This window comes from Lytechinus variegatus, chromosome 2, assembly GCF_018143015.1.
Source record: "Lytechinus variegatus isolate NC3 chromosome 2, Lvar_3.0, whole genome shotgun sequence".
Lineage (NCBI taxonomy): Eukaryota > Metazoa > Echinodermata > Echinoidea > Temnopleuroida > Toxopneustidae > Lytechinus > Lytechinus variegatus.
Window position 1 is genome coordinate 36,512,283 of NC_054741.1, and position 24,338 is coordinate 36,536,620.

General features: G+C 35.5%; 1 protein-coding gene across 2 annotated transcripts; it reads right to left on the reverse strand.

Moving 5' to 3' along the window:
* Positions 1-1,697: 1,697 nt before the first annotated feature.
* On the reverse strand, positions 1,698-22,105 carry LOC121407987 (bromodomain-containing protein 7-like). 2 transcript variants are annotated; one of them, XM_041599275.1, is made up of 15 exons: positions 21,987-22,105; positions 18,975-19,183; positions 17,812-18,010; positions 16,650-16,707; positions 15,599-15,743; positions 14,799-14,909; positions 13,734-13,936; positions 12,879-12,996; positions 12,210-12,387; positions 10,091-10,226; positions 8,561-8,672; positions 7,111-7,161; positions 5,201-5,315; positions 3,929-4,152; positions 1,698-3,248 (listed from the first exon to the last, which is right to left on the reverse strand). In XM_041599275.1, the coding sequence occupies exons 1-15, from the start codon at positions 22,036-22,038 to the stop codon at positions 2,946-2,948; spliced, it is 2,214 nt and encodes a 737-aa protein (XP_041455209.1). In that variant the 5' UTR covers positions 22,039-22,105; the 3' UTR covers positions 1,698-2,945. The 2 variants fall into 2 exon arrangements, with proteins under 2 accessions (XP_041455209.1, XP_041455208.1); XM_041599274.1 differs by having other exon boundaries at positions 16,650-16,710.
* Positions 22,106-24,338: the final 2,233 nt, after the last annotated feature.

Genomic DNA, 24,338 nt, shown 5'->3' on the forward strand with positions numbered 1-24,338 from the left:
TCTCCCTCCCTGTTCGTTAGTCATCAATATCTGTCTGCCTGTCTCTCCCTCTCTCTCCCAGTCTCCCCTGATTTTATTCTTTCTTTCTCCTCAGACTATTCCTCTTTGTCTGTCTGTCTCCCGTCTATACCAGTCTCCACCTACCCCCCCCCCCTCTTTGTCTGCGTGTTTGTCTGTCTTTCTCCCTATGCCAGCCCCCTACTTCCTGTCTATCCCCTCCGTCTGTCTGCCCCTCCTTCTCTCAGTCTACCCCCTCCCAGACCTAGGATTTTCCACAGGGGGGGGGGCAAATTCGTCCGCCAAAAAAGGCCTTCAACTATGGTTTTCGTACCAGAAAAAAAATTGACAAGCAAATAAAAAAAAAGAAAAAGGTCTATCAAGTTCAAAGGAGCGGGCCAGGGATCAGTTGTGACTCGTCAGGGGGGGGGGGGCAGGGATACGTCCCTTGCATGGGTTGTGATTCGTCAGGGGGGGCAATCTGCCCTCTCTGCACCCCCCCCCCCGTAGGTACGCTAGTACCCCTCCCCCTCTCTCAATCCGTTTCACATTCTGATGTACCGATCGACAGCGATGTAATATAGTGTCAACGCCTCTCAGTCTTCATTCATCCATTCTTTCAATCGCGACGAACTCGTCAAATTCTAAAATCGTAGCTCCGCTTACTACCAGTTTTGGGCAATCGCCTATCAGTCCCCCCATCACTTGATCTAATACTCACTCGGGCGAGCTGTCATTTAGTCCAATGCCAAGATGATATAATGCCTACTAACATTTACATACCACTTGTCATTTTCTCCAAAAAGTAACTTTTTAGGGCGATTTCTAAAAACTCAACCAAACCCCCAATTGCATCAGGTTTAATTGGCTCTTCTTTCGTTTTAGACATAAATTAAAACCTAACCCTTCAATACTTTCTTCAGAAAGAGATGATTATCATCATTAATTTTGAAAACTGTTTCACCCCAGTAAATAATTAGATGAGTTGGTCATTAATAAATGAAGAATGAAAACCATTTTTTTTTTCAAATTAATTTTTAATAAATTCTGAACTCCTTGTCCATTTCCCACTAGCACCAGCGTCTCATTTTCATATTTATTCTGCATAATCATCATACTCATCACCACCACAACCGCAATAACTATCATTATAGTCATCATCACGATTGCCATTATCATCCTCCTCATCACCACCACCACCATCGTCATCACGATTGCCATCATCATCATCATCCTCATCATCATCATCATCCTCATCATTATCATCATTCTACTCCTCTCATCACCATTATTATTATTTTTTGGCGTCAACAGTGCCTGGGAGGCCAAAAGTGAACTAAATCACTATGACCCGCAAGTCTCTCCTCCCGATATAACCATTATGATCATCCTCCTCCTGCTCGTCCTTATCGTCAATTTTTTTATTGTCATCTTTATCTAGTAGGCAAACTACACTACAATGGGGGCTGGTATCACTGGTTGATCGTACAGTCACTTTGATTACACATGATTAAGGTTATCAAGTGACAAGCATAAAAATCGGCATTATTTTATCTGGCCCTGGAGTCATTTCTATCCATCATGGACATGTGGTTTTGACACATGCCTTCAAACAGAGGATCATGGGTTCCATTCCTTCCTAACTTCAGAATCCCACCCTGCACAACACACAAATACAAAACAGGTACTACACAAATATATCATATGTACATGGAATGGCTTTTATTACATAAATACAAGTTCATTTACAAAACATTACATCTCAAACATTCAATGTCTTACTCGGATGGAAACACCTTAACAACAGTATGCATGTACCTCTTTCCTAGACCTCGTACAATCTTCAAGGCTCCTAAATGCTGCAGGACGTTATGATCACCCTCTCTACAAAATCATACCCATGTCACATCCGTTATTGAATATTTTCACTGGTTATAAGTCAAAGATCCCATTAAAATGAAGATACTGCTTCTTATCTTCCACCCTTTAAATGGTTCTATACTTCAACACAGTATCGATTTAGTTCATAGAAATACTCTTGTCGGATCTTTCTGTTCATCCAACACTTGGTCTCTTCTTCCTGAACCTACAATGACATGGGAGGCTTCCGCACATGCTGTCCCAGCTCACTGATCTAACTTCTCCTTGAAAATTGAGGAGCGTTACATCAAAAAACTCTGGCATTTATTTTGCCAGTGGGTTTAAATGTGTTAAGTGTCATTGGCATAGTTCTGTTTGCCAGAGTTTTTGTTTATTTGCCAGATTTTTTTATGGCAAAAGTTTTATGCAACAGGCCCTGGGTCAAAAGAAACTGTATGGCTATTGATAAATCATATTCAAAATATGGTAGTGGTAATAATTAAGAGGAGGCCACTAACAATAACCAGTCTAAAATGAAATGATACATTCAATGAAATGAAAATCATATTCAATGCATGTCATCAATAAACCAGACAGAAAATGTTTATGAGGATAAGTTTCCTCAAGACTTTCCTTTGGTAACTGTTCTTTGATTGGTTCCTGTGCCATCTTACCAGGGTAGTTTCCAAATTATTTAAGTGTGATTCAAATTATTATTAACCTGGTCCATGGATTCAATCCAGGAGAAGAATTAATAGTTTTTAAAAAAAACTTCTTTTGAGCTCAGACAAATTTGTTACATTGTAGTACACTGCACCATATGGAAATTTCCAAGGCTCTTTTGGGCATTTCGGGGGAAATTTGCCCCATGCCCGATGTTATATTTTTCCGTAATTCAATCTCTCATACCCTACATGCAATGTAATCATTCTCAATCCCTCAGGGCATATTCCAGCCAGTCACTGGTGAAGTGCTCATATTGCCAAGCGAACACTTATAAATAATGGAATTTACATTACGGGAACTTTTCAAGGGTAAATGAAAACCAAGGACTGCAGTAGACTTGTAAGAATTCTGGAGAATGCTATCTATGATCCACCATCTTTATCCCTTAACAGCTCTAAGAGTTCATCTCCAACCTCAGCATCGACATCATCATCCCCCTTTCCCTCCTCATCCCCGGTTGTACCAGTCTCATCTGCCTCGAGCTCCTTAGCTATGTCATCCGGCAGGGCGTTGTCGTCGGGGAGAGCACTGCTGCCCTCTGTAGTCTCGCTGGGAGCAGTCTGAGAGGTAGCTATGGAGGGCGGCGGGGAATCGAATAGCGGCTCCATAGTGATTCCCATTGCCTTACGAACAGACTCCGTCTGGGCAAGGTGGCCGGGTAGTGTCTGTAATTGAGATAAAGATGACAGCATGAAGAACAATCATGATCATAATGGATATTGTAAATCTCATCAGCATAATCCTTATTACAATCGTCATCATCATCATCATCAACATCATCATTAACAACATCGTCATCAACATCATCAACATCATCATCAACGTAATCAACATCAAGATCATCATCATCAACATCAACATCGTCATCATAATCATCATCATCAACATCATCGTCATCATCATCATCAACATCATCATCACCATTACCATCTTCATCATCACCACCATCATCAACATCATCCTCATCAATAACAGCATCAACATCATTCTCATCAACAAAATGAAAAACATCACCATCCCTACCATCACCAATATTTTCATCATCTGATGGGAGATTTGCAAATGTAGATTGAACCTAAAACTTTGTGATCTACACAATGACCAAACCACTCTGCCCATTTCAATATTATCAAAGCTTGCTAACACTATGTATACACAGAGGTTTCCTCAGGAATTAAAAGTATATTTGTTGGAAATACCATACCAGTGTATTTCCTGCATGTGCAAAGACAGCAGTTGACAGTAGTAGTACTTTCTATAAAACTTTACTATTCAGGGCAAAAACAATAAAAACACTGCTTAAAGTACCGATTGACATCACTACATTGTTATAACATATCATTACCTTGGCAGTAAGTTCTTTGAGTTGTTGAGTAAGTTGTTCAGCGATGGCATGTTCCTGATCCGAAGGGCCTTGGATATACTGAAGATGAGGTGGTGGTTTACGGTTGAGACGTTCGTTCTGGCTTCTTTCAAGATCCCTGATCAGCTCGGCAGTCTTTCCAAGCTTCTGATCAACCTCCTTCTCGGTCTCGCTCTGTATCTTGTCCATCACGGCCATCTCTTTCTCTGATTTACATACAATAAAATACAATAAGAGAATAGGATTAAAGGGGTACTCCAGGCTGAAAATAATATGATTTGAACAGATTTAGAAAAATCAGACAAACAAAACACTGAAAATTTGATCAAAATGGGACAAGTAATAACAAAGTTATGGCATATTAAAGATTTGCATTATTCTGGTGAAACAATTCTAGGAATGTCTTCATGAATATTAAATAAGCAAATATTCAAAAAAATGTTGGAATAACAACTGATTACGTTATTATATATTTATTACTGCAAATTATTTCATTACGCTCTGTGAATTTTACATTACTTATTTAGAAATAAATCTTTTCAGGCCAGAGCATCCCTTTAACCATATCTAGGCCGGGAGGAGGGGGCCTTTTTGCCGTGCAAATTTTTTTGACCGTGCTGCTTGCTGACTTTTTACTTTCAAGTCTTGCGCAACTTTTGAGACCAAATTTACGTCACCCAGGTTCAGGGTTCCAAAGTTACGGAAAGTTATGTAAGTGCATGTCAGACCAAAAAATTGCTCAAAAACGTGATTTCGTGTACAAAGTCAATGTAAATTGGGTTTTCAACCAAAAATCATACATGTATGATTATTTTTAGTTTTGCTGGCCTAAATGTATGTATTTTATGCTGTTTATGATCTTAGAAGAGTCCCCAATGAATTTCATTGAAATTGATCTGGTAAATTAAGAATGATAAAAACAAAATAATTAAGTTGTAAAAGATCATTAAAAATATATGGATATTGAATAAAAGTGGTGATTTCCTCAATCATTAAAAAACTTGATATTGCAAGTACGCTGATATTGCTTTCAACTGATTAATGAGTTTATTGATTGAGCATATCTTTATTCAGGAGATCTATGAAATATGGTAAGGGGCTATTGTGAAATCGAATTGTTTTACATTTGTATTGTTGATATCTAGGAGTATGTCGGATATTGATGATTAAGTTTTTGGAGGAGGTAACCAGGCAATAAATGTCAGATGTTTGAGAAAGAGTCGGCCCAAAGAGAAAGAGACCCAAATGTTTTACCTAAAGCTGGTAGGAATGACATGTCAATGCCTTCATCAGCCAATGATTTCAGACTCTCAAAGTCAATCTTGACACCTTGTGTTGAAGTTAGTCCTCCACTAGCTCCATCTGTTAACTGGATATGATTATAATGGAGTAACAAAGATGAACATTGATGACCGACAACAAGTATAAATATAGAAATAACTTAATCAGTTTTCCTAGACATTGTAGCATGATGATCGAAGAGTACAGGCTTTAGACATTCAGAGGTCCATAGTAATGCCATGGTGTAGATTAAAGAACAAGTCCGCACCAAGAAAAGTTGATTTAAATAAAAAGAGGAAAATCCAACAGGCATAACACTGAAAATTTCATCGAAACCGGATGCAAAATAAGAAAGTTATTTTAAAGTTTCTGTTAATTTCACAAAAACAGTTATATTCACATCCATGTCGGTATGCAAATGAGCAGACTGATGACGCCACCCACCCACTATTTCTTTTTAATTCTAATATACAGGTGTATGAAATATGAAAAATTCTAATTATCTCCTCATTTTCATGTGAAACAAAATTTGATTCCTCCCTGAACATGTGGAATTACCAATGTTTTAACATTTTATGGCTTAGTCAAGTTGGTCCTTATTGTAAAATCTGTAAAAATTGAAATATTGTGTAATTCGAACAATGAAAAACAAAAGACATAGTGAGTGATGGACATCATCAATTCTCTCATTTTCATGTCACTGAGGAGTGCATATAACTGTTTTGTGAAAAATATGCAAAACTTTAAAATGTCATAACTTTCTTGTCTGATTTTTTAATGAAATTTTCAGTGTCATTGTTTTGATTTTCTCTATTAATTCAACCCACATTTTTCCAAGGTGGGCATGACTTTTAATTTGCTCGGCAACACTAGTAAATGTTTACAGTGATATATACATGTCAGTTTAACAATATGATTTTATTACCATGATATACAGTTTTCAATTAATCGAATAAGTAAAATAAGCTGAATAACCAAGCGTGTTGTCATGTTAAAAAAAAGTTGTCATATTGCATTTTTCAATAACAATTCCATTGTTCTTATTATGCAGTCAATTTTGAGAGTGTAAACATCAAATATCTTTTTACTGGCCATTTATTCATTTGGGAATTGCATAGCATCAAAGAATACATACAGCTTTTCAGCATATTCATTTCTTTCTCATCACACTATAGGCCAAAGGAATACTTATTGGAGCATTTGGGATGAGAATTTAAAAAGTTTTTCTGGTGAGAGACACTGTATATAAATACATCTATGGCCTAATGTACTGTCTTGTTCACTGCAAACATCCTGCCTGTGGTAAATATACAGTATGTAGATCTATACAGTATACAACACATGTTTAAAACATTCTTTAAAATATCACTTTTGTAATAAAAAATACTCATTTCCAACAGTTGTGACTTATTTTTCATTAGTAACTTGGGAATCATTTTTGTATTCACCAGACCGCTCAAAATGTTTAATTTTGAGCATATTTTTGTGTGACCCCTCTATTGATGGAAAGTAAAAGTGTGTCTGAATTGTTTCAAAACAATTTTTGTTTAATTTAGAAAAAAAAATGATTAAAGGAATTTCATTTTACTTGAGAGCCAAGTTATATGATGAACAGTTCTAATGGAAAATGAGAGTGTTAAAAAATCAAGCATATGTCCCCCAAAACAAGAGAAAATAAGCCAAACATTGCCAACTTTAGTTCACCACACAGGGAGTAGTAACAGAGAACAAGATTATATCATAACCTTGTTTAATGAATGAATGGCCTTATTGGTGCTCAGAAGAGTAAAATAAAAAAATACTGTTTGAAAAGCTAATGGAACAATCTGTAACTTCATAGTATGAGGCCTAGTGAGAATCGAACTGAATATTTTAATGCTTACCTGACTACCTGGTTCGCCCAATCCTGCCTGGAACTCTTTCAATTCCTGATTCTGGCAACAAGACAAACATATCAAAATAATTAAAATTGCTGAATTACCAATGAATAAGGAGAAATTTTACCACCATCCAATATACTTGATACATAATTCAATGCACTCAATATATTACAAGACAAATTGACTCAAACATAATTCTATGAGAATAAAAAACCCCATCCAAAGCAATCACTATTCATTAACAATTTGAAAAATGAGATATTATTTTTCTTTTTACATATCATATGGGGCAGCTGTTCATACATATAACACAATGAAGCAAAAATGTTGATTTGAATAATAGAGAAAAATCAAACTAGCATAACGCTGAAGATTTCATCAAAATCGGATGTAAAATAAGAAAGCTATGACATTTTAAAGTCACGCTTATTTTGCACAAAATACTATTTTGATGTGCACAACTGAGTGACATAAAAATGAGACAGTCGATGATGTCCCTCACTCACTATTTCTTTTGTTTTTTATTGTTTGAATTATGCAATATTTCATTTTTTACAGATTTGACAATAAGGACCAACTTGACTGAACTATATAGTATTAAACAATGCTAATTCCGCATGTTCATGAGGAATTAATCTCTTTTTCACTTGCCGATGAAGAGTAATAAAAATAGAAAACAAAAGAAAATAGTGAGTGGATGACATCAGTTTCCTCATTTGCATACTGACCAGGGTGTGCATATAACTGTTTTGTGAAATTAAGCAAAACTTCAAAATGTCATAACTTTCTTATTTTACATCCGATTTTGATGAAATGTTCAGTGTTATTCTTGTTGAATTTTTCTCTTTTTATTTAAATAAAATTTTTGGTGGGGTGGACTTGTCCTTTAAAGGGGAACTTCACTCTCAAGATAAGATAGTTTTGATATTGAAGTTGGAGAAAACCTTTATGAAATTTTGAAGAATCAAAGTATTTTTTTTCTAATATAAGTTTTGATTTTGTGGCAAGCAAGTTGCTCCTTCCATATGTTGTGTGATATGGTATGAATTCAAAATGCCATTTTCTCAAAAAAAAATCATTTGCATGGGAGATATAACAGACATCATTTCATTCCTCATTGTACAAGAAAAGAATATTTTCATTCATCATGTTACATTAAAAAATGGAATTTATTGAATTTTATATCACATGATATATAGAGGAGCTGATCAAAAAAAAACTCTTTGATGGATTTTCATTTAACCTTCACCAACGTTTTTTCTATCATTATTTTCTTCCTTTGTTGAAACAAATAGGCATGTACCATTAAAAAAAATTGTTACTCAATTATTATTTTATGAGGGTTTTGGGTCAAACCTTCATTAATTTTTCTATCATTATTCTGTGTGTTTTTATAATAAGAAAACCCAACTGGTATCAAGTGTGGAATTACCCTTTGACATTGAATACCGACCTGCCTTATTTGTTCCTTGGTCTTGCTATGCTCTCCGTTGGTGAGCGAGTCAAGGAGATTATCCACCATCTTGGTCACATGATCACCGCTATCCTTCACATACTCTTGAATGCTAATAAAAACAAAATGGAATGTTTTAACCCATGTTTGACTCTATACAAGAATTTAAGTAGTCCACACTTCTATGGAATGCTAGGTTTTATCATATTTTTTTATAATTATGGGCTGTAAAAAGAAAAAAATATGTTCAAATTAAAGAAGAGTAGAAAATGAGCTAAAATACACAGCAAACAGAGAAGAGGAGCAGAATGAACTTAACTCGAAACAGTCTGGTAGTGCACTGCTCTCTTACATTGGCTTTGCCAGATCAAAATTGGGATCACATAACATAATTGATATAGGCCTATAAATTCAAATTCAAATTCAACTGGAATAAAGAGAATGGAAGTGTGGAATGAAAATGTCGTCCTCCAATTCATAGATATAACAATAAAAGAGATAAGTGGATGGAGATGAATGACATGTTGGGATGATTATATAAGAATGATGAACAAAGAAATAAGATGTGAGGAGGATGTAATGAATAAGCACATCTGAAGAAGAAAAGAATGACGAGGCAATCAGGTTGAAAGTACAATGAAAATAATGACAACATAGGCATCAAGCACATGAACAAAACTGATATTAAAAACTAAAAGATGCAAATTAATAACTAAAGTGGATAACTGAACTTAAAGGAGAGCCAATGTCAAAATAACAGTCCTAAATTATCCGACAAGATAATGTGCAAAATAATTGAGTGAGTGAATGAACACATCAGAATAGGAAAAGAATCACAAGAGAAGCAGGTTGAAAGTAAAATGGAAATAATGACAACATAAACATCAAGCACATGAACAAAACTGATATTAAATACCAAAGTTGCAACTGAATAACTAAGGTAAATAATTGAACTTTTAAGAAGAGCCATTGTCAAAATAAAAGCTCTACAATATCCATGGTCAAAACTAGGTTTCAAATAATTCATTGAATTCAATGCATTCTCATTTCAGCATTTTATTCTATTTTCAATTCTATTTTTTAAAAAATCCTTTTTTTTGGGGGGGGGTAATTTTTCACCACCTGATCAAAATAATTTGTGCTAGGTGAATCAAATAAGAACTCATGCATCATATAAACCAACTTCCAAAAGCTTTTTTTAAACTAGGATTTGAAAAAAACTGTTATAAACATAGTTGATATAGGCCTATAAATTTTGGTACAACTTGAAGGAAAAAGAAAGAAGAAAATTGCAGTCATATCTTGCAAAAAAATTACCAATCATATTTCAGTCATGTGTTTGACCTTCCTAGCTAGAGGGAATCCCTCTTCATTAAATTGTTTTAATTACCTCCTTGCACATTTGACTTCCTCCTCATATTTCATCAAAATGACAGGAAAAATTTACAGCCCCCATTAGGCACTTCATAATCGAATCTTATGATTGACCTCCTTGAGGGAATTCCCCCTTTATTAAATTGTGTTAATTACCTTTTTGCATATTTGACTCCTTCCTCATCCCCATATGTGCTGTAGATAAGATCAGATTCTTCTTTGCTCAGGTTAGCAAAAGTTGAATCATATCCTGGAGCAAAGGAACTGAATGGGCCATACATCAGGTAGCTCACTATTAAACAAGAATAATCAATATTCAATAATTATCTGGTTATTCATAATGTGAAGAAGACATACATTGCACGTATCTAAGCACTTACAGATTTATTATTACCCGGGTCATCAGATTCAATCAGTCACTCCCGCAAGCAATGCTTGCACATCCTCCACTCCCTGCGGAGTAATCCAGCCAGTCGCCAATGAGGTGCACACAGTGATGGACAAGCTACATTGACTTTCACATCCTACTTGGTACTCATTTAAGCACCTGGGTGGAGAGTGGCAGCTTGGATTAATGCCTTGCAAAAGGACGCTAGACTGCGGTGGGATTCAAACACACGACCCTCTGATTAAAGGGGAAGTTCACCCTGACAAAAACTTTATTGTAAAAATAGCAGAAAAAATAATAAAAAATATTGCCGAAGGTTTGAGAAAAATTCATCAAATAATCAAAAAGTTATTAGAATTTCAATTATTTGATTTGTGACGTCATATGCGAGCAGCATTCCTACATAGCGAATGGTAAAAAATCAATGAAATGTCATTTTCTCAGAAAATTGAAAATGGTTTTCACTGTACCTTTTGTATATCAATATAGACAAAACATTTCACACCCGATCATGAATAGAAAATAAAATTAAGTCATCAGGAACCATGCAAAATTTGATGCAAATTCATGCATTTTATATTACATAACACATGGGGCAGCTGCTCGTTTATGACGTCACAAATCCAAAACTTTGAACTCTAATAACTTTCTTACTCTTTAACGGATTTTCCTCAAACCTTCACCAATATTTTTTACTATTTTTTCTGCTATTTTTGCAACAAAGTTTTCTTCAGGGTGAACTTCCCCTTTAAAAGGCGGGAATCAGAACCACTAAACCATGGCTCCTACTGACAATGGAAGGATCATTGCACAATAATCATTGGTCAATAGACCAAATTAGGAGTTACCTCATTGGTAAATTTTCTCAAATGGCCTTTCCTTTCTTATATTAGGACAGGCAAATTTCATAGTAAGGCTGCAGAAATTGTATAGACCAGTGCCAGCCACACAGAAACATTGTTAAACAGAGCGCTAACAGTAAGCCCAGTCACATCTTTCGGATTTTTAATTCACAACATTTATTTCAATGTGCAAGTAATGCATTGCTGCCACATTACTGGTTGCAACAGGGCCTCTTTTAGCGCATCGTTTAGCGCTAACAACGTTTATGTGCGGTCAGAAGAGGCGACTAGAAAAGCACGTCAATGAACTATATATGAAGGTATTTTTTGCATTTCTACTTTGAATGCATTAGTATGTTGCTATTACAGTGTACTTGGGCCAACTGTTAAACACTTGCCGCTAACCTGGCTAATTGGCACACTGTTGCATTCCAGTGGATTTAATGAAATTCAAACAAAATGTGAATACCGGTAATCAGGCATCAAAGTTGGTGCTTTATCTCCTTGAAAATAAAACCAACATAACATTTGAGTTCGCATGAAATTCCTTCGATTAAGGGCAGAACACTACAGACTGGTCATTGGTCATTAAACCAGATTGAGGTGGTTTTGGTCATTAAGCTGTAAAATTACACATAACTTTACAAATAACTGGAATATTACAAACCGTAGGAGTTTATCAATCATATGCAAAATTGTCCTCCTCTAATTTTAAAGTTAAAAGGACCCAACCTTGAACATGAGTAATCACCATCATTGTAACCAATCAAAACTAAATAAAAAACTTCTCTATTATCAAATCTAAATATATTCAACTATTTGTTCTTTCATACACTGAAATATAAATGAAATGGTTTGTGCACAACATAACTGAATTTTTACCTCTCAAAATAAAATCAATATCTTATTCTCTCCATCATAAAAATTCATGTCACAAGTTATATTTTAAGACTAGCTATTTAATAAACACAGTCAATGAGAGACCACACATAGTTTTGATCCATTCGCTATTCTGATAAAATAAAAAAGGAGAGTTTGCACATACCAGGAAGAGCTTTGTTTCTCTTATCTTCTTTGAATCCTGGTAATGATGCCGTACCATGGGACAATCTACCCGTCAACAAGCCAAGATTGACCTTACGATTCTCTTCATTCTCACCCCGATCAGGGTTCAGAACAGACAGGGTGGTCGTACCAGCTTTGTCTTTCCTCAGGAAACCAAACTGCAAAGAACAATATAGCCATAATTTTAGTACTGATGATGATGATGACAGTGAAGATGGTGATGAAGAAGATGATGATAGTGATGATTATGATGGTGAAGATCATGGCGATGATGGTGATGATGATGGTGAAGATGATGATGATGGTGATGATTATGATGAAGAACATGGCGATGATGGTGAAGATGATGCTGCTGCATCATGATGATGATGAAGATGATGATGATAGTCATGATGCTGGTCATAACAGTCATGGTTTTGAAATGATGATGTTTTATCACATGACAGGGATCCTTATCTCTATCTTCTACATGTATCTTATTAAACAAACAATTACCAACACTCAATACCTTGTAATAGCCCAAACACCAGCATGTTTGAACTGTTCCAAAAGTACATTTTGCGTGGAATTCTTAGAATTACTTTTGCATTTTCTATTAAATTTGTTTGATAACCTACCTTACTATTGGGTTTTCTAGCTGTTAACCTACCTTACTATTGGGTTTTCTAGCTGTCAGTCTATCTTTTGCAGCTTTGGCTGCCTCTAAAACCTCCTGGATGAGAATTTTGGCATCATCTTCATCCATGTCATCCTCATCCTCAGATTTCCTGTATAAATGAAACAAATTATGCACAGGTTTTACCACAGAAATACATGATCTGTAAACCATTCAACAAATGTAGAAAATATTCAGATTTATTGCACGAAAAAAGAATCTGTTTTGAAAAAAACATATAATGTACAATTTTAGCCACATTAATGGTTAACACATGGTCTGTATGATATTCAATAACTGTAGAAAATATTCTAGTAGTTCAGGGATGTCATCAATAATGGATAAAAAAAAACCTGACAATCAACCTGAATGAGCCATTATGTACATGTGATTTCTGTGACATAAAAAGAAGTTGGAAAAAGTAATCTCCATTTGCCGGTTTCCATCCACATGTGATGGAGCAAGGCATTTCTTGGAAGCAGCTGGGGTAAATATTGATTTGAGTGATGATACCAGTAGTATCTATATTCATCATTATCATTGCCATCATCATCATCATAATAACTTCATTAAAATCATTATCATCATTATATTATCAGTCATCATCACTCTCATTGTCATCATCATCATAATTTCATCAATACCATTATCATTATTAAATTATAAGTGTCATCATCCTCAAGATTGTCATCATCATAATCCTCATCCTCATCATCATCATCATATGTCGTCTTCATCATCATCATGCTACAATCTAAATTACTTGTATTCCCAATAGTGTACGTATCTACACCAACTTCTATTTAGCTTTTCAGTACAACCGCAGAAATAGTAAAATAAAGATCTCACCCAGTAACATCAGTCTGGTTTGTTGTTGATGCATCATCCGTTACCATGGTATCCATTGTGTTTGTATCCATGAGCTCAGGAAGGGGCATGCTCTCTACCTCTGCATGCAGCTTCTGACTGGGTTTGGGCTTAGATCTGGGTTTAGATCGCCCCTCTCCTTCATCCACACACCCAAATGCCCTCTTGATGGTTGCTAATCGCTCCTGAGAACAACGGGTAAAAAAGGGTCAAACGTAAATTACATCTCTTCCGCATTTCATCATACATCACGGTGTGATGTCCAAGGTCTGTGCATTTGTTGCATGCACCTATGAGCGATTCTAATAAAGACAGAAAACACAAACCTTAGATCTTAAGTACAGAAATAGATATCTGAGTAAAGAAGGGTAAGCAAACATTTGAAATGAAGGCATTCTACGAAAAAGTGTAATGCAATCTTCCTTATCAAAGCCTATGAAGTGTGTGAAATTATGTAGGTGCACACACATGGGGTGGATTTTTTTTTCTTTCAATCTCAAAATGACAGGCTTAGGATTTATGCAAACCATCCCCCCCCAAAAAAAAAGGGAGAGTAAGAAAAAAAAAATTGTTCTTGTTGCAATAGTTGCAGTTTACAGACACTATTTTCATAAGAAATTCTGCAAAACCAAGGTTATCTGTCACCATAAAATAATAGATCTATATCAGGTATAGTTATACAAACTTAACTTTAATAAATTCTGGAATCTAAGCAGAAAAATAACTATAGTGCAGATTGCAAAAACAGATAGGTGCATTTGGGACAGTGTATTATCATTGCTTTGAAAAAAGCCGGTTACCTAACTAGATTGTCATGGATGTTTGCTAATTTCTCAGCTCACACAATTTCTTCCAGAGACATTGGCACATATTATTTAATCAATAAACACTTAGGGTGGTCATTCATTGGATTCTGTATCAACTCGTTTTTTTTTAGAATATTGGATATATCATTTTTTACTTTTAACTGGCAGTTATCTTGAATTTTCAGTCCATTAATATGGTATATAGATGTGCAGACATACCCCTCCCCCCTCCCTTTCATACCTTGCTCATGACTCTCTGCCCGGTAGATAGAAGTTTCTTGGCTGCCTTGAAGTAAACGGTCTCGGGTCGGTTGTACTTCATTGCATTCTCACACATCAAAACAAAGTCAGCCTGGGATCAATACAAACGATGTAGGGATACAATGTAAACAGGCTTCGGCTTCTATTTGGTCCCTATTATTCTTACCATGTATTCTTTTATTCTGTTTTTATTCACTTCGCATCTGACATATGTGAATACAACCCGTACTTAGATTGTGTGAAAGTAGAAAAATCAGAGTATAAGATCAACAAAAAGATAATAATCAAAATTGAGTTAATAGTAAGAAATGAGCATTTGAATATTGAGATCCTTATGCTATGTGGATCCTCCCATTGGCAATGTGACCAAGACCTGGGATGTCAACTTCCCCATTTCTTTTTGTAAATATTTCAATTGAATCTTATCTCCTATCTAGTCTGTTGCAAGATTGGGTATTATTTTTTCATTGAGAACATGCAAAACAAGTCCCTGTCTTACAAAGAGTTGCAATTGCTCCAATCAACCATAACTGTGGATAGCCAGCAACGTCAACATCTAAAATGCAAAATTTGTTCAAACTATTTCCTAGATATGATGTATATTTACACATTTATCATTCTCTTTAAGAATCAGTAAGTTTCTGTTTGTTTTACTTAGGTGACTGAGCAAATTTCCTTTGAAAAATAAAATATTATGGTATGGATGGATTTCCAAACAGTTAAGATTGATTGGATCAATCGTAACTCTTTGTAAGATGGGACCCAGGTTTCACGTTTTACCTTGTATTCATCGATTGAGTTGTAATCTTCTCTTTCCATCTTTTTCTTCATTGTGCTGAAGTCCATTGGATGTAGGATAATACTTGAGTAGCCTGGAGCGATGATGTCATTCACTGGCCATGCGAAAAACCCATCAACATCTTTCCTGAAAAAAATGAGTGAAATGACAAAAAAAAAATATATTACTAGTAAATAACATATCATGGAAAGCTATCAGCACTGACAGGTAACAAGTTGTGATTTTCTGATAGTTTACATAGCAATCAATGACAAAGTCCTCTCAGCAAACAAAAATCAAAGATATCACTGAAACTGTCAGAGCTGATAATTCAGACAGAGTCAATGATTTTCTTGAAACAGTCTTTTAACCTATAATTATTGGTATCATCTAGCAATTATAAATACCAGTTGTGGTAACAATCTCAGTCTTTGTATGTGTGAATAAAAAATATGTGCCAAGTGGCTCTGTAGGAAAATGCGTAATTGTAGAGAAAATTAGCAAATTAAGCACAGACATGCATCAAATGTCAGGTATTTTTCCAAGCTTTGTTCAACTTATGCTTTTCTGTGTTTAATAGTGATCATCAGAATTATCGGTTTTGAGCTAAGTTTTCATGATTTCACAAAAATAAGTTTACATTAATGTACCAGATCTAGATATATGATAATACGTTGACAATTAAACTTGATTTAAAGACATCCTCATGAAACAACTGTTTGCTGCAACTGCTATCTTTTACCTTTTATCACCATTTAGCATCCATTTGTAATGATGATCAAACATTTAAATTTGACAGCTTGTTTTAATCACTACCAAAGCAACAGATATCATTCCTTTTTTTCTAGGTGAGTGAGCTTTAAAATCTAAAATTGTGATTTGATCAATTTCAACCCTTACACTAGCATCCATGCACATGTGCAAAAGATCAGTAATCTGAATCAATATCACTTTCCCTTTCCGAAAGGTGTGAAATTAGACTATGTGAAAATGCAATACAACTGAGAAAAACCTTTCATGAGCTATTAAAGCTATCATATTAAAGATGGTTACCTTTGAAGGGTTTTCTGGAGGTTCTCTAGTACTTTCAAAATAGGCCTTTTCTCAGGAACTGCTAGAAAGAAAAATACAACTTTACTCAGTTTTTTAGTCTTTTTAAAGTATAATCTATTAATGAAGATGTCATAATTGAACAGGTCTGCTAAATACGACAATCACTAGCGTAAAAGTTGATCTGCAAACCTATTATTCGGGGGGGGGGGGGGGGTGACCTGTGCCACCCCCATCCCAATTGAATAGTATGATGTCATGTATTTTTGCCCATAACAACACCTCAATATGAAAATGTCTCAAAATGGCAATTTCAACATATTTGACATTTAAACTTGCATGACAGGAGGATATTGGTTACATGATAAAGATAAAAGTACATATTGCAAATCACTGAAAGTTTTCTATGTTTCAAACAACAAATCTGCTTCTTACTGCTAGATTTCACCAAGTAAATGTCATAAAATCCGGATACTCTCACCATTATCGTATTAAACTAACCTTACAGGGAAAGTTTTTTATTTGTTTGTTTGTTCTTTTTTGTGGGAGGGGGGCTACTTTTCACAATCAACCACCGAAATCTGCGACATTGGATAAGCTTTAGTATTAAAGTGAATGTGGATTACCAAGGCTCTTTTTTTTTGTTTTCCAGGGCTCTTTTAATCATTTTGGGGGAGAAATTGCCTGGAGCAGCTGTGAGTTTTTTTTTTTTTATGGAAAGGGTCATCAGAAAGTGTCAACTAAGATCATATGTTAGCCAAAGCTCAAAAAAGGTGTGTGTATATTACTTGACAATTGTTTTAACATATGGCGGCTCAGTTAACGCCATGATAGAAATAAGTTGTTTTATTATACGCAGTCAAACATGCATGTACATGTACTAGTAGCTGCACTATATAAATGTACCTATCACTAATATGCTGACACAACATTTGCTCCTACGACATTTGCTCTTGCGACAATTGTTCCAGGCTTAATTTTGTCCATGATGTAGGGTTAGGGTTGCAATAGGGTTTTATGTTAGATTTAGGGTCAGGTTTAGGATAGCGTGTAGTGCTAAACCCAGGGTTGAAGAAGGTCATTAGATTTTAGTGTGTGGAATTTAGAGCGGAGCCATTGTTGCTGGAGCAAACGTCATGCCATGGAACCACTATCATTCTTATACCTGGTGGTTCCTCTTTACAATGTCTTGAAGGGTTGGCCCGTCTCTCATGAAGGGAGAGGAGGATCTTCTTAGAGGGAGGCGGTTCAGACCAACCCCCTTCTTCCATCCCTTCCTCGCTTCCTTCCACTTCATAGTCATCATCTTCCTGGGTATCGGGGTCGGGCGTGGCTGACTGGCTGGTGTCAAAGTGGCCCGATGTCTGATAAAAGAAAAATACAAAATTTCACTTCGTTAGATAATGGTAAGGATGAAGATAGGGTTAGGATTTCACAGTGATGGAGGAATAAATTCATTAACAAAGCACATTTCAAATCAAAAGGACAGCAATAACTCATGTCTATCCATTTGTAACATCAGGAAAATTTAAACACACAATCTAATTGTATCTAAAATAATTTTGGCAGCTTGCATTATTGTATCATTGATGCTTAACCATTTGTCTGTAAATGATGGAGAAGCCTGATGCTCCGTCATTACTTTCATCAATTCTTAACTAGGATACTTTTTGTTGATTGATTGCAAATGTCAAATAAAAATTTCATTCTTTTATTAAAGCTAATAGTAATTGTGAAGTTAATTAACAGCAATGGAGGATTATAGCCTATATCACTATCAATGATTCACTGAAAAATCACATGATATTCATCAACATGCACTGTACATGTACAATACATTTGTTGGTTACAGACCTTTATGTTCCAAGCTAAGGAAAATTTAACCATCGCAATTATGTAATCATGACTTGTGCCATTTGTCAGTGATTACATTGTGAATTAAAAAATCTATAAATACATCCCTGGTGCAAGAGTGTAGAATTGTGCTTGCATATCAAAGTCCTAATATCAGACTCTCCCCCTATAAATTTTCCCCTTCTTTGAGTCTTGTCAGCTATATTACTTTATTATTTATGCTGGTCACTCACTTGCCTAAAGAGAGAACTGGAGCGGCATCATTAGCAGGAGGATACTTTATAATGTTCCTTTTCTGACACCTCCCCCGCCCCTTCAAACCAGCCGCCCTCTTCCACCCTTTACAGATCCTGTCTTTTCATTGCTTTTTCTCAACATCACCACCAAGAACCATTACATACTTTGATCTTCACAGAATAATAACTTCCACGAATGACAGAAAAAAAGGGAATGAAATGAAAAAGACCACTTTACCCTTTTCCTATCATGGTCATTCCTCTTCTTCTTCTTTTTCTTCTTGTGATGAGAATGTCTGTACTCTGTATCCGGTGTCGCCGGTGAATCTGCTGCTGCACTGAAGTGATCGGAGCTGGGAGAAGCTGTCATGATGTTCTCTGGCCCAACCTTAAGAACCAGCCTGAGTGGAGGCTCCCCCGAACGTTCCGACTTGTCGGGCATTCCATCTGTATATAAAGACAAAATTAATATCAGCCAAATATACCTCTCATAAACATGGCTTCATGTTATAATACTAGTGAACATAACAGCAATCTTTGGACTGGCAATAATCCAATCTAGGATATTGAAATACGAGTGATGCAGAGATACCAATAGAATTTATATGGAGTGAAGTTATAAAGCCTACAGAAAATAGAACACCCGATTCTGCCATTGACTGGTAACAGCCGGGTGGTTTCAGGCATCAGGTTAAGTTATAATGCTCTACACTGCACTGTATGTATGGGTTTGAATCCTGCTATTGACGGCTCATGTTAATGTTTTTAATTACAAATTAATTTTTTTAAAAAGTGTTTATCCAGTTGAAATTATACCACATGATAGTGAATTTTGACAAGAACAATTCACATTGTCTAGTTGATTTAATGGCGACTGGGTATAATAGCGAATTCGACCCCACAAATGTTCATTAGGATCTGAAATAAAAAGTTGTAGCTAATAAAAGATAATGGGTGAGCCAACAAAGGAGCATGCAAGCAAAATATGTTGGGGTACATGATATAATATGCACCTTCTCACACAGAAAGGGAGGGAGCTCAATAACAAAGCAAAACTGGCTGGTGATTGTTAAGTTCTTGATTAATATTTCAACAAATAAATACCACTTAAGGCAGTCGACTAGTGAGATTTATTTCGTCACTATTTTTTCTCTAACTCGTTCGAATGTGAACCAGTGTCAGAGTTTCGTTATACAGGCTGGTTCCCATTTAAACAAAGCATACAAAGACAGCTGACTATGACTACCAAGACTTATTTTGCTACGGTACTTATTTCTTTAGTAAATTGGTAATTGTATGATCATTTGTTTTGTCATGACATTTACCCCCTCTATATGCGTCTCCTAGCTTAGCTTCTGACAAAGAGAACAAGATGGCCATGTAAACATCGGCAAGTTTTTTCCTGTTGTTGAACGTTTGTCGCTTGCGTACCATCGACAAGCCATCCAACCCGTTATAGAAGGGATGATCTGACTGGCAAATGGTTTCAACCCGGAAGTTATTCCGACGACCATATGTTTGTGTATTATATCAACTTCGGATAGACAAGAGAAGTGGAAGCTACATGAAAAACCAAGACAGGCCAAGGTAAGTCACTGCTTTTGTTCCCTTTAACTTGATTTTTTTCCCAATTTGGTACATTTAGTGCCAAGTCGGCATAACAAACTATATTTAGGTCCAGTTATTTTTATGAATTTTCCCATAATGGCGGCTGCAAACTAGCGAGCCACCTGTGTACGAGGAGAAATAAAAAAATCAAAAGGTAAAAAACTCCTCGAAACAGACGTCTGCCAGCTGTCAAGTACATTCCCCATAAGCTATGTATTATAAGTATGCCGTGCCCAAAACAGAGAATAATAAGATTATGCAATCGTCTTTTATCACAAAAAGCCTCGATTTTGTATCACATACAGTAGACGCCAATAACTCAACTTCTGGGTGTCGGAATTTGAAAATTCAAACAGTTTTGTGAATCGTAGATATTGAGCCTCATTCTTAGGCTAGGCAATGGCACTAGATTTGTGCGGTAGACAAGTGTCCAAAAAGTCAATCTATAGGTGAGTTGGCCTCAAAATTTCTTTCTATATTTTGAGGGAACAATGTAGTTAAACTTAGCGACATCTTCACATTTTCTTGCCGCCATGCTGATTATCTATTGATGTGACATGTTTCCATGGCTCCTCTCAGAGGCTCAAACAGTCCTAGGTCAGCCTAAAGACTTTAAAATGCCTATTTATAGCCTCTAGCCCACACAGTATAGACTGAAGGGATGGACCAATATGCTACATACATTTCCAGGCACATAAAAAGCCTAATTTTTTACTATCTATCATTTTACCTTTTCTTTAATTCCTTTCTTCCTTCTTTCAATCCTTCCTTCCTTCATTTCTTTCAATCTCTCCTTTTACCCTTTCTCACTTTTTTATTGCTTCTTTCCTTCATTTCTTTCTGTCTTTTGTTCTTTCTTTCTTTCCTTCATTCCTTTATTTCTTTTGTTCTTTCTTTCCTTCCATCCTTTCCTTCTTTCTTTCTTTCTTTTTTTCCTTCCTTCACATCTATCCTTTCTTTACCTTTTCTTTTTTCTTCCTTCCTTCGTTTGTTTCTTTCTGTCTTGCTTTCTTTTTGCCTTTCATTCCTTCATTTTTTTATTTTTCAAATTTTTTTTTGGGGGGAGGGGTAACAAATCTCTCATTTTTCATATCTGTGGCAACAGTTTTTTCGTACCTTCATACGCATGCATTTGGCGTATGAAAGTGTAAAAAATAGATAAATAAAATCCAACAAATTCACGTCACCGAACGATAGTTAGATCTAATTGATTTTCATTTTTAAATTAAAAAATTTCAATTTTATTTTTTTTTTTTGCTTAATTTAAAAATGGATTTCCAAGCCAAGGCAAGGGAAATCCATCCGGGATAGCCTTAGGGAGGGTTCTGAGGCTTCATGATGTAAAAGTATACGGAATAATATTTTTAAATATCATCACGGAGTCCTCTCGAAGCTACGCCCGGCCAGGCCGGTGGCTAGTCAAAGTGGCGCGGCACCGGGCCTGCACGCCGCGCTGGCGCCGACTGCTGCGGCCCAAAGCTAAGACAATGAAATTTACTTCGGTCCCATCAGTACTTTTTCACGTTAGTTCAAACTTAGTGAAAACATATATATTTTGCGCAAGTGTTGTCTATTTTGTAGAAAAATAGATATTGACAGTAATGACTTAAAATTATAATACTATAATTGTTGAAATTCTCACCGTCGATCTCCTTTCGTTCAGATCTGTGATGCTTCTTGTGTTTTTTACCCATTTTTTTCCAATCTAGAAATCGCTTTGTCTTCAGTCTACCTACGGTACCGTCCCTCGGCTGCGTTGCACCAACCTCGATCAAGTTTTACAAATAGTGAATACATCTTTAATAAACTATTCAATAGTATTAATTTTATAACATAATTTGTAAATATACAATTATTGATTAAAATGCATTTTGATATTTGACAAAAATATTTCAGTTTAAAACAAACTTTGTTGTGAGTGAATACTTCTCATTATTGAGATCACAAATGAAGGGGGGGGACAAGGAATGTCTTCTACGGGGGGGGGGGAGATTTCATCTAAATTTCAACGGAATATTTGTAGTCCAAGTTCAATGTAGTACGGACACATGTGCTATGCATATCTATAGAGGTGCATTATATTGACAATACGACAAGGGGGGAGGGGCAGACTGCCCCCCAACCCCGACGAGTCACTGATCCCCAAATTTACCTGATGACCTCTTTATTTATTTATTTTTTTACTTTATCAATTTTTTTTCTGTTAAGAAATCCCTTACTTTTGGTTGAGGACATACCTTTTTTTTGCGGACGAAATATCCTTTAAAAAATTTGCCCCCCTTTGGAAAATCCCAGATTTTTTTTAGCCACATTTTCCCCGATCGGCCGCTCGAAGTTGATTTTCGTTTGTTTCTTTGAAGTGGTACACTTCTAATTAAGCTTTATTCTCATAAATCAACATAACTGTAAAATAATCTCATAATCCTTATTTAAAGGACAAGTCCACCCCAACAAAAACTTGATTTGAATAAAAAGAGAAAAATTCAACAAGCAAAACACTGAAAATTTCATCAAAATCGGATGTAAAATAAGAAAGTTCTGACATTTTAAGGTTTCGCTTCATTTTACAAAATAGTTATATGCACATCTCATAATTTGATTGATGTAAGGATCCCATTGGAAATAAGCCATCTCGGCTTTCATGGGCAATCCTGTCAAGGTATACACTACTGTTCATATTTTCATGTACTTGTTCATAGTTACCTGACAAATAAAATCAAATCAAATCAAACTCGGTCGGTATGCAGATGAGGGAACTGATGACATCACTCACTCACTATTTCCTTTGTATTTCATTATATGAAATGTTTTGATTTTCTCGTCATTGTTATGTGAAATGAAGTTTCATTCCTCCCTGAACACGTGGAATTCCATTATTTTAACGTTTTGTGCTTCAGGCAAATAGGTCCTAATCATCAAATTCGTAAAAATTGAAATATTGTATAATTCAAACAATTAAAAACAAAAGAAATAGTGTGGAGTGACATCATCAACTCTCTCATTTGGATGTAACTGGCTTGTTCATATAACTATTTTTTTTTAAATAAGCGAAACTTTGAAATGTCATAACTTTCTTATTTTACATCTGATTTTGATGAAATTTTCAGCATTGTGCTTGTCTGATTTTTCTCCATTGATTCAAATCAACATTTTTCTGAAGTGGACTTGACCTTTAAATAGTTCGAGCGTGAAGGGCAAGCTATTATTTTATTTTTTCATTTCAAGTATTTTTTCCTGAAATGTAGACATTCTGGGCAATGTTTGTGATCCTAAACGAGACTTGTTTCCAACTAAATAATTACTTGTAAATCATGAAAAGGATGATTAATTCTTGGAAATCATGATCAGCGCGAGCAGAATTTTTTTGTGATCTGAAAATGGATAATGATTTAAAAGAGAACAAGCTGCATATCTGAATAAACATGCGTGCGTGTGTTTCAGATTTCTACCTAGAATCTGGGCATTCTAAATACCCTTTTTTATCATGAAAATATTTTATATTCCAATCTAAAAAAAAGGGTCAATTTAAGCTCTGTATTTTAAGCACTTTGTAGGAAAATTATGAGGTGGATATGGTACACAGTTAAAAAAGAGCTGATATGGTTCAGTATTATTACTTTGAGTTTTGACAGGACCGGCCGGGGGTATTCTAAGAACATTATGTCATCCTATGAAAATGATGACTATATACTTGTTTCTCTTGAATTCCTAAGCGCGAGATGAAACTTGTCGATATTCCATTCTGAAAGAAGGGAAAATTTGATTACTATTATATCTTATTTATTAATCTAATAAGCCTAATGAAAGCGCTAAATATGTTAATATTATGGCCTGAAAACTGACATTTGAAGCACTTTTATAAATGTGGTGCATGTGTTAATAAATGCGAGCGCAAATCGCAAGCCGAAAATTTTGATGAACTGTCATGAAATTGGGATTTCAAATAGTTTAATTGATATAGAATTAATATGAGATATACATAACTCACCAATCG

Bases quoted from the DNA above. Each gene is read 5' to 3' on its own strand.
- LOC121407987 (XM_041599274.1), bottom strand. From the start codon at position 22,038: ATGGGTAAAAAACACAAGAAGCATCACAGATCTGAACGAAAGGAGATC. The intron at 12,997-13,733 runs GTGAGATCTTTA...TCATTTATACAG, and splicing joins AACCAGACTGATGTTACTGG to GAAATCTGAGGATGAGGATG. The intron at 5,316-7,110 runs GTAAGCATTAAA...AATCATATCCAG, and splicing joins TGGGCGAACCAGGTAGTCAG to TTAACAGATGGAGCTAGTGG.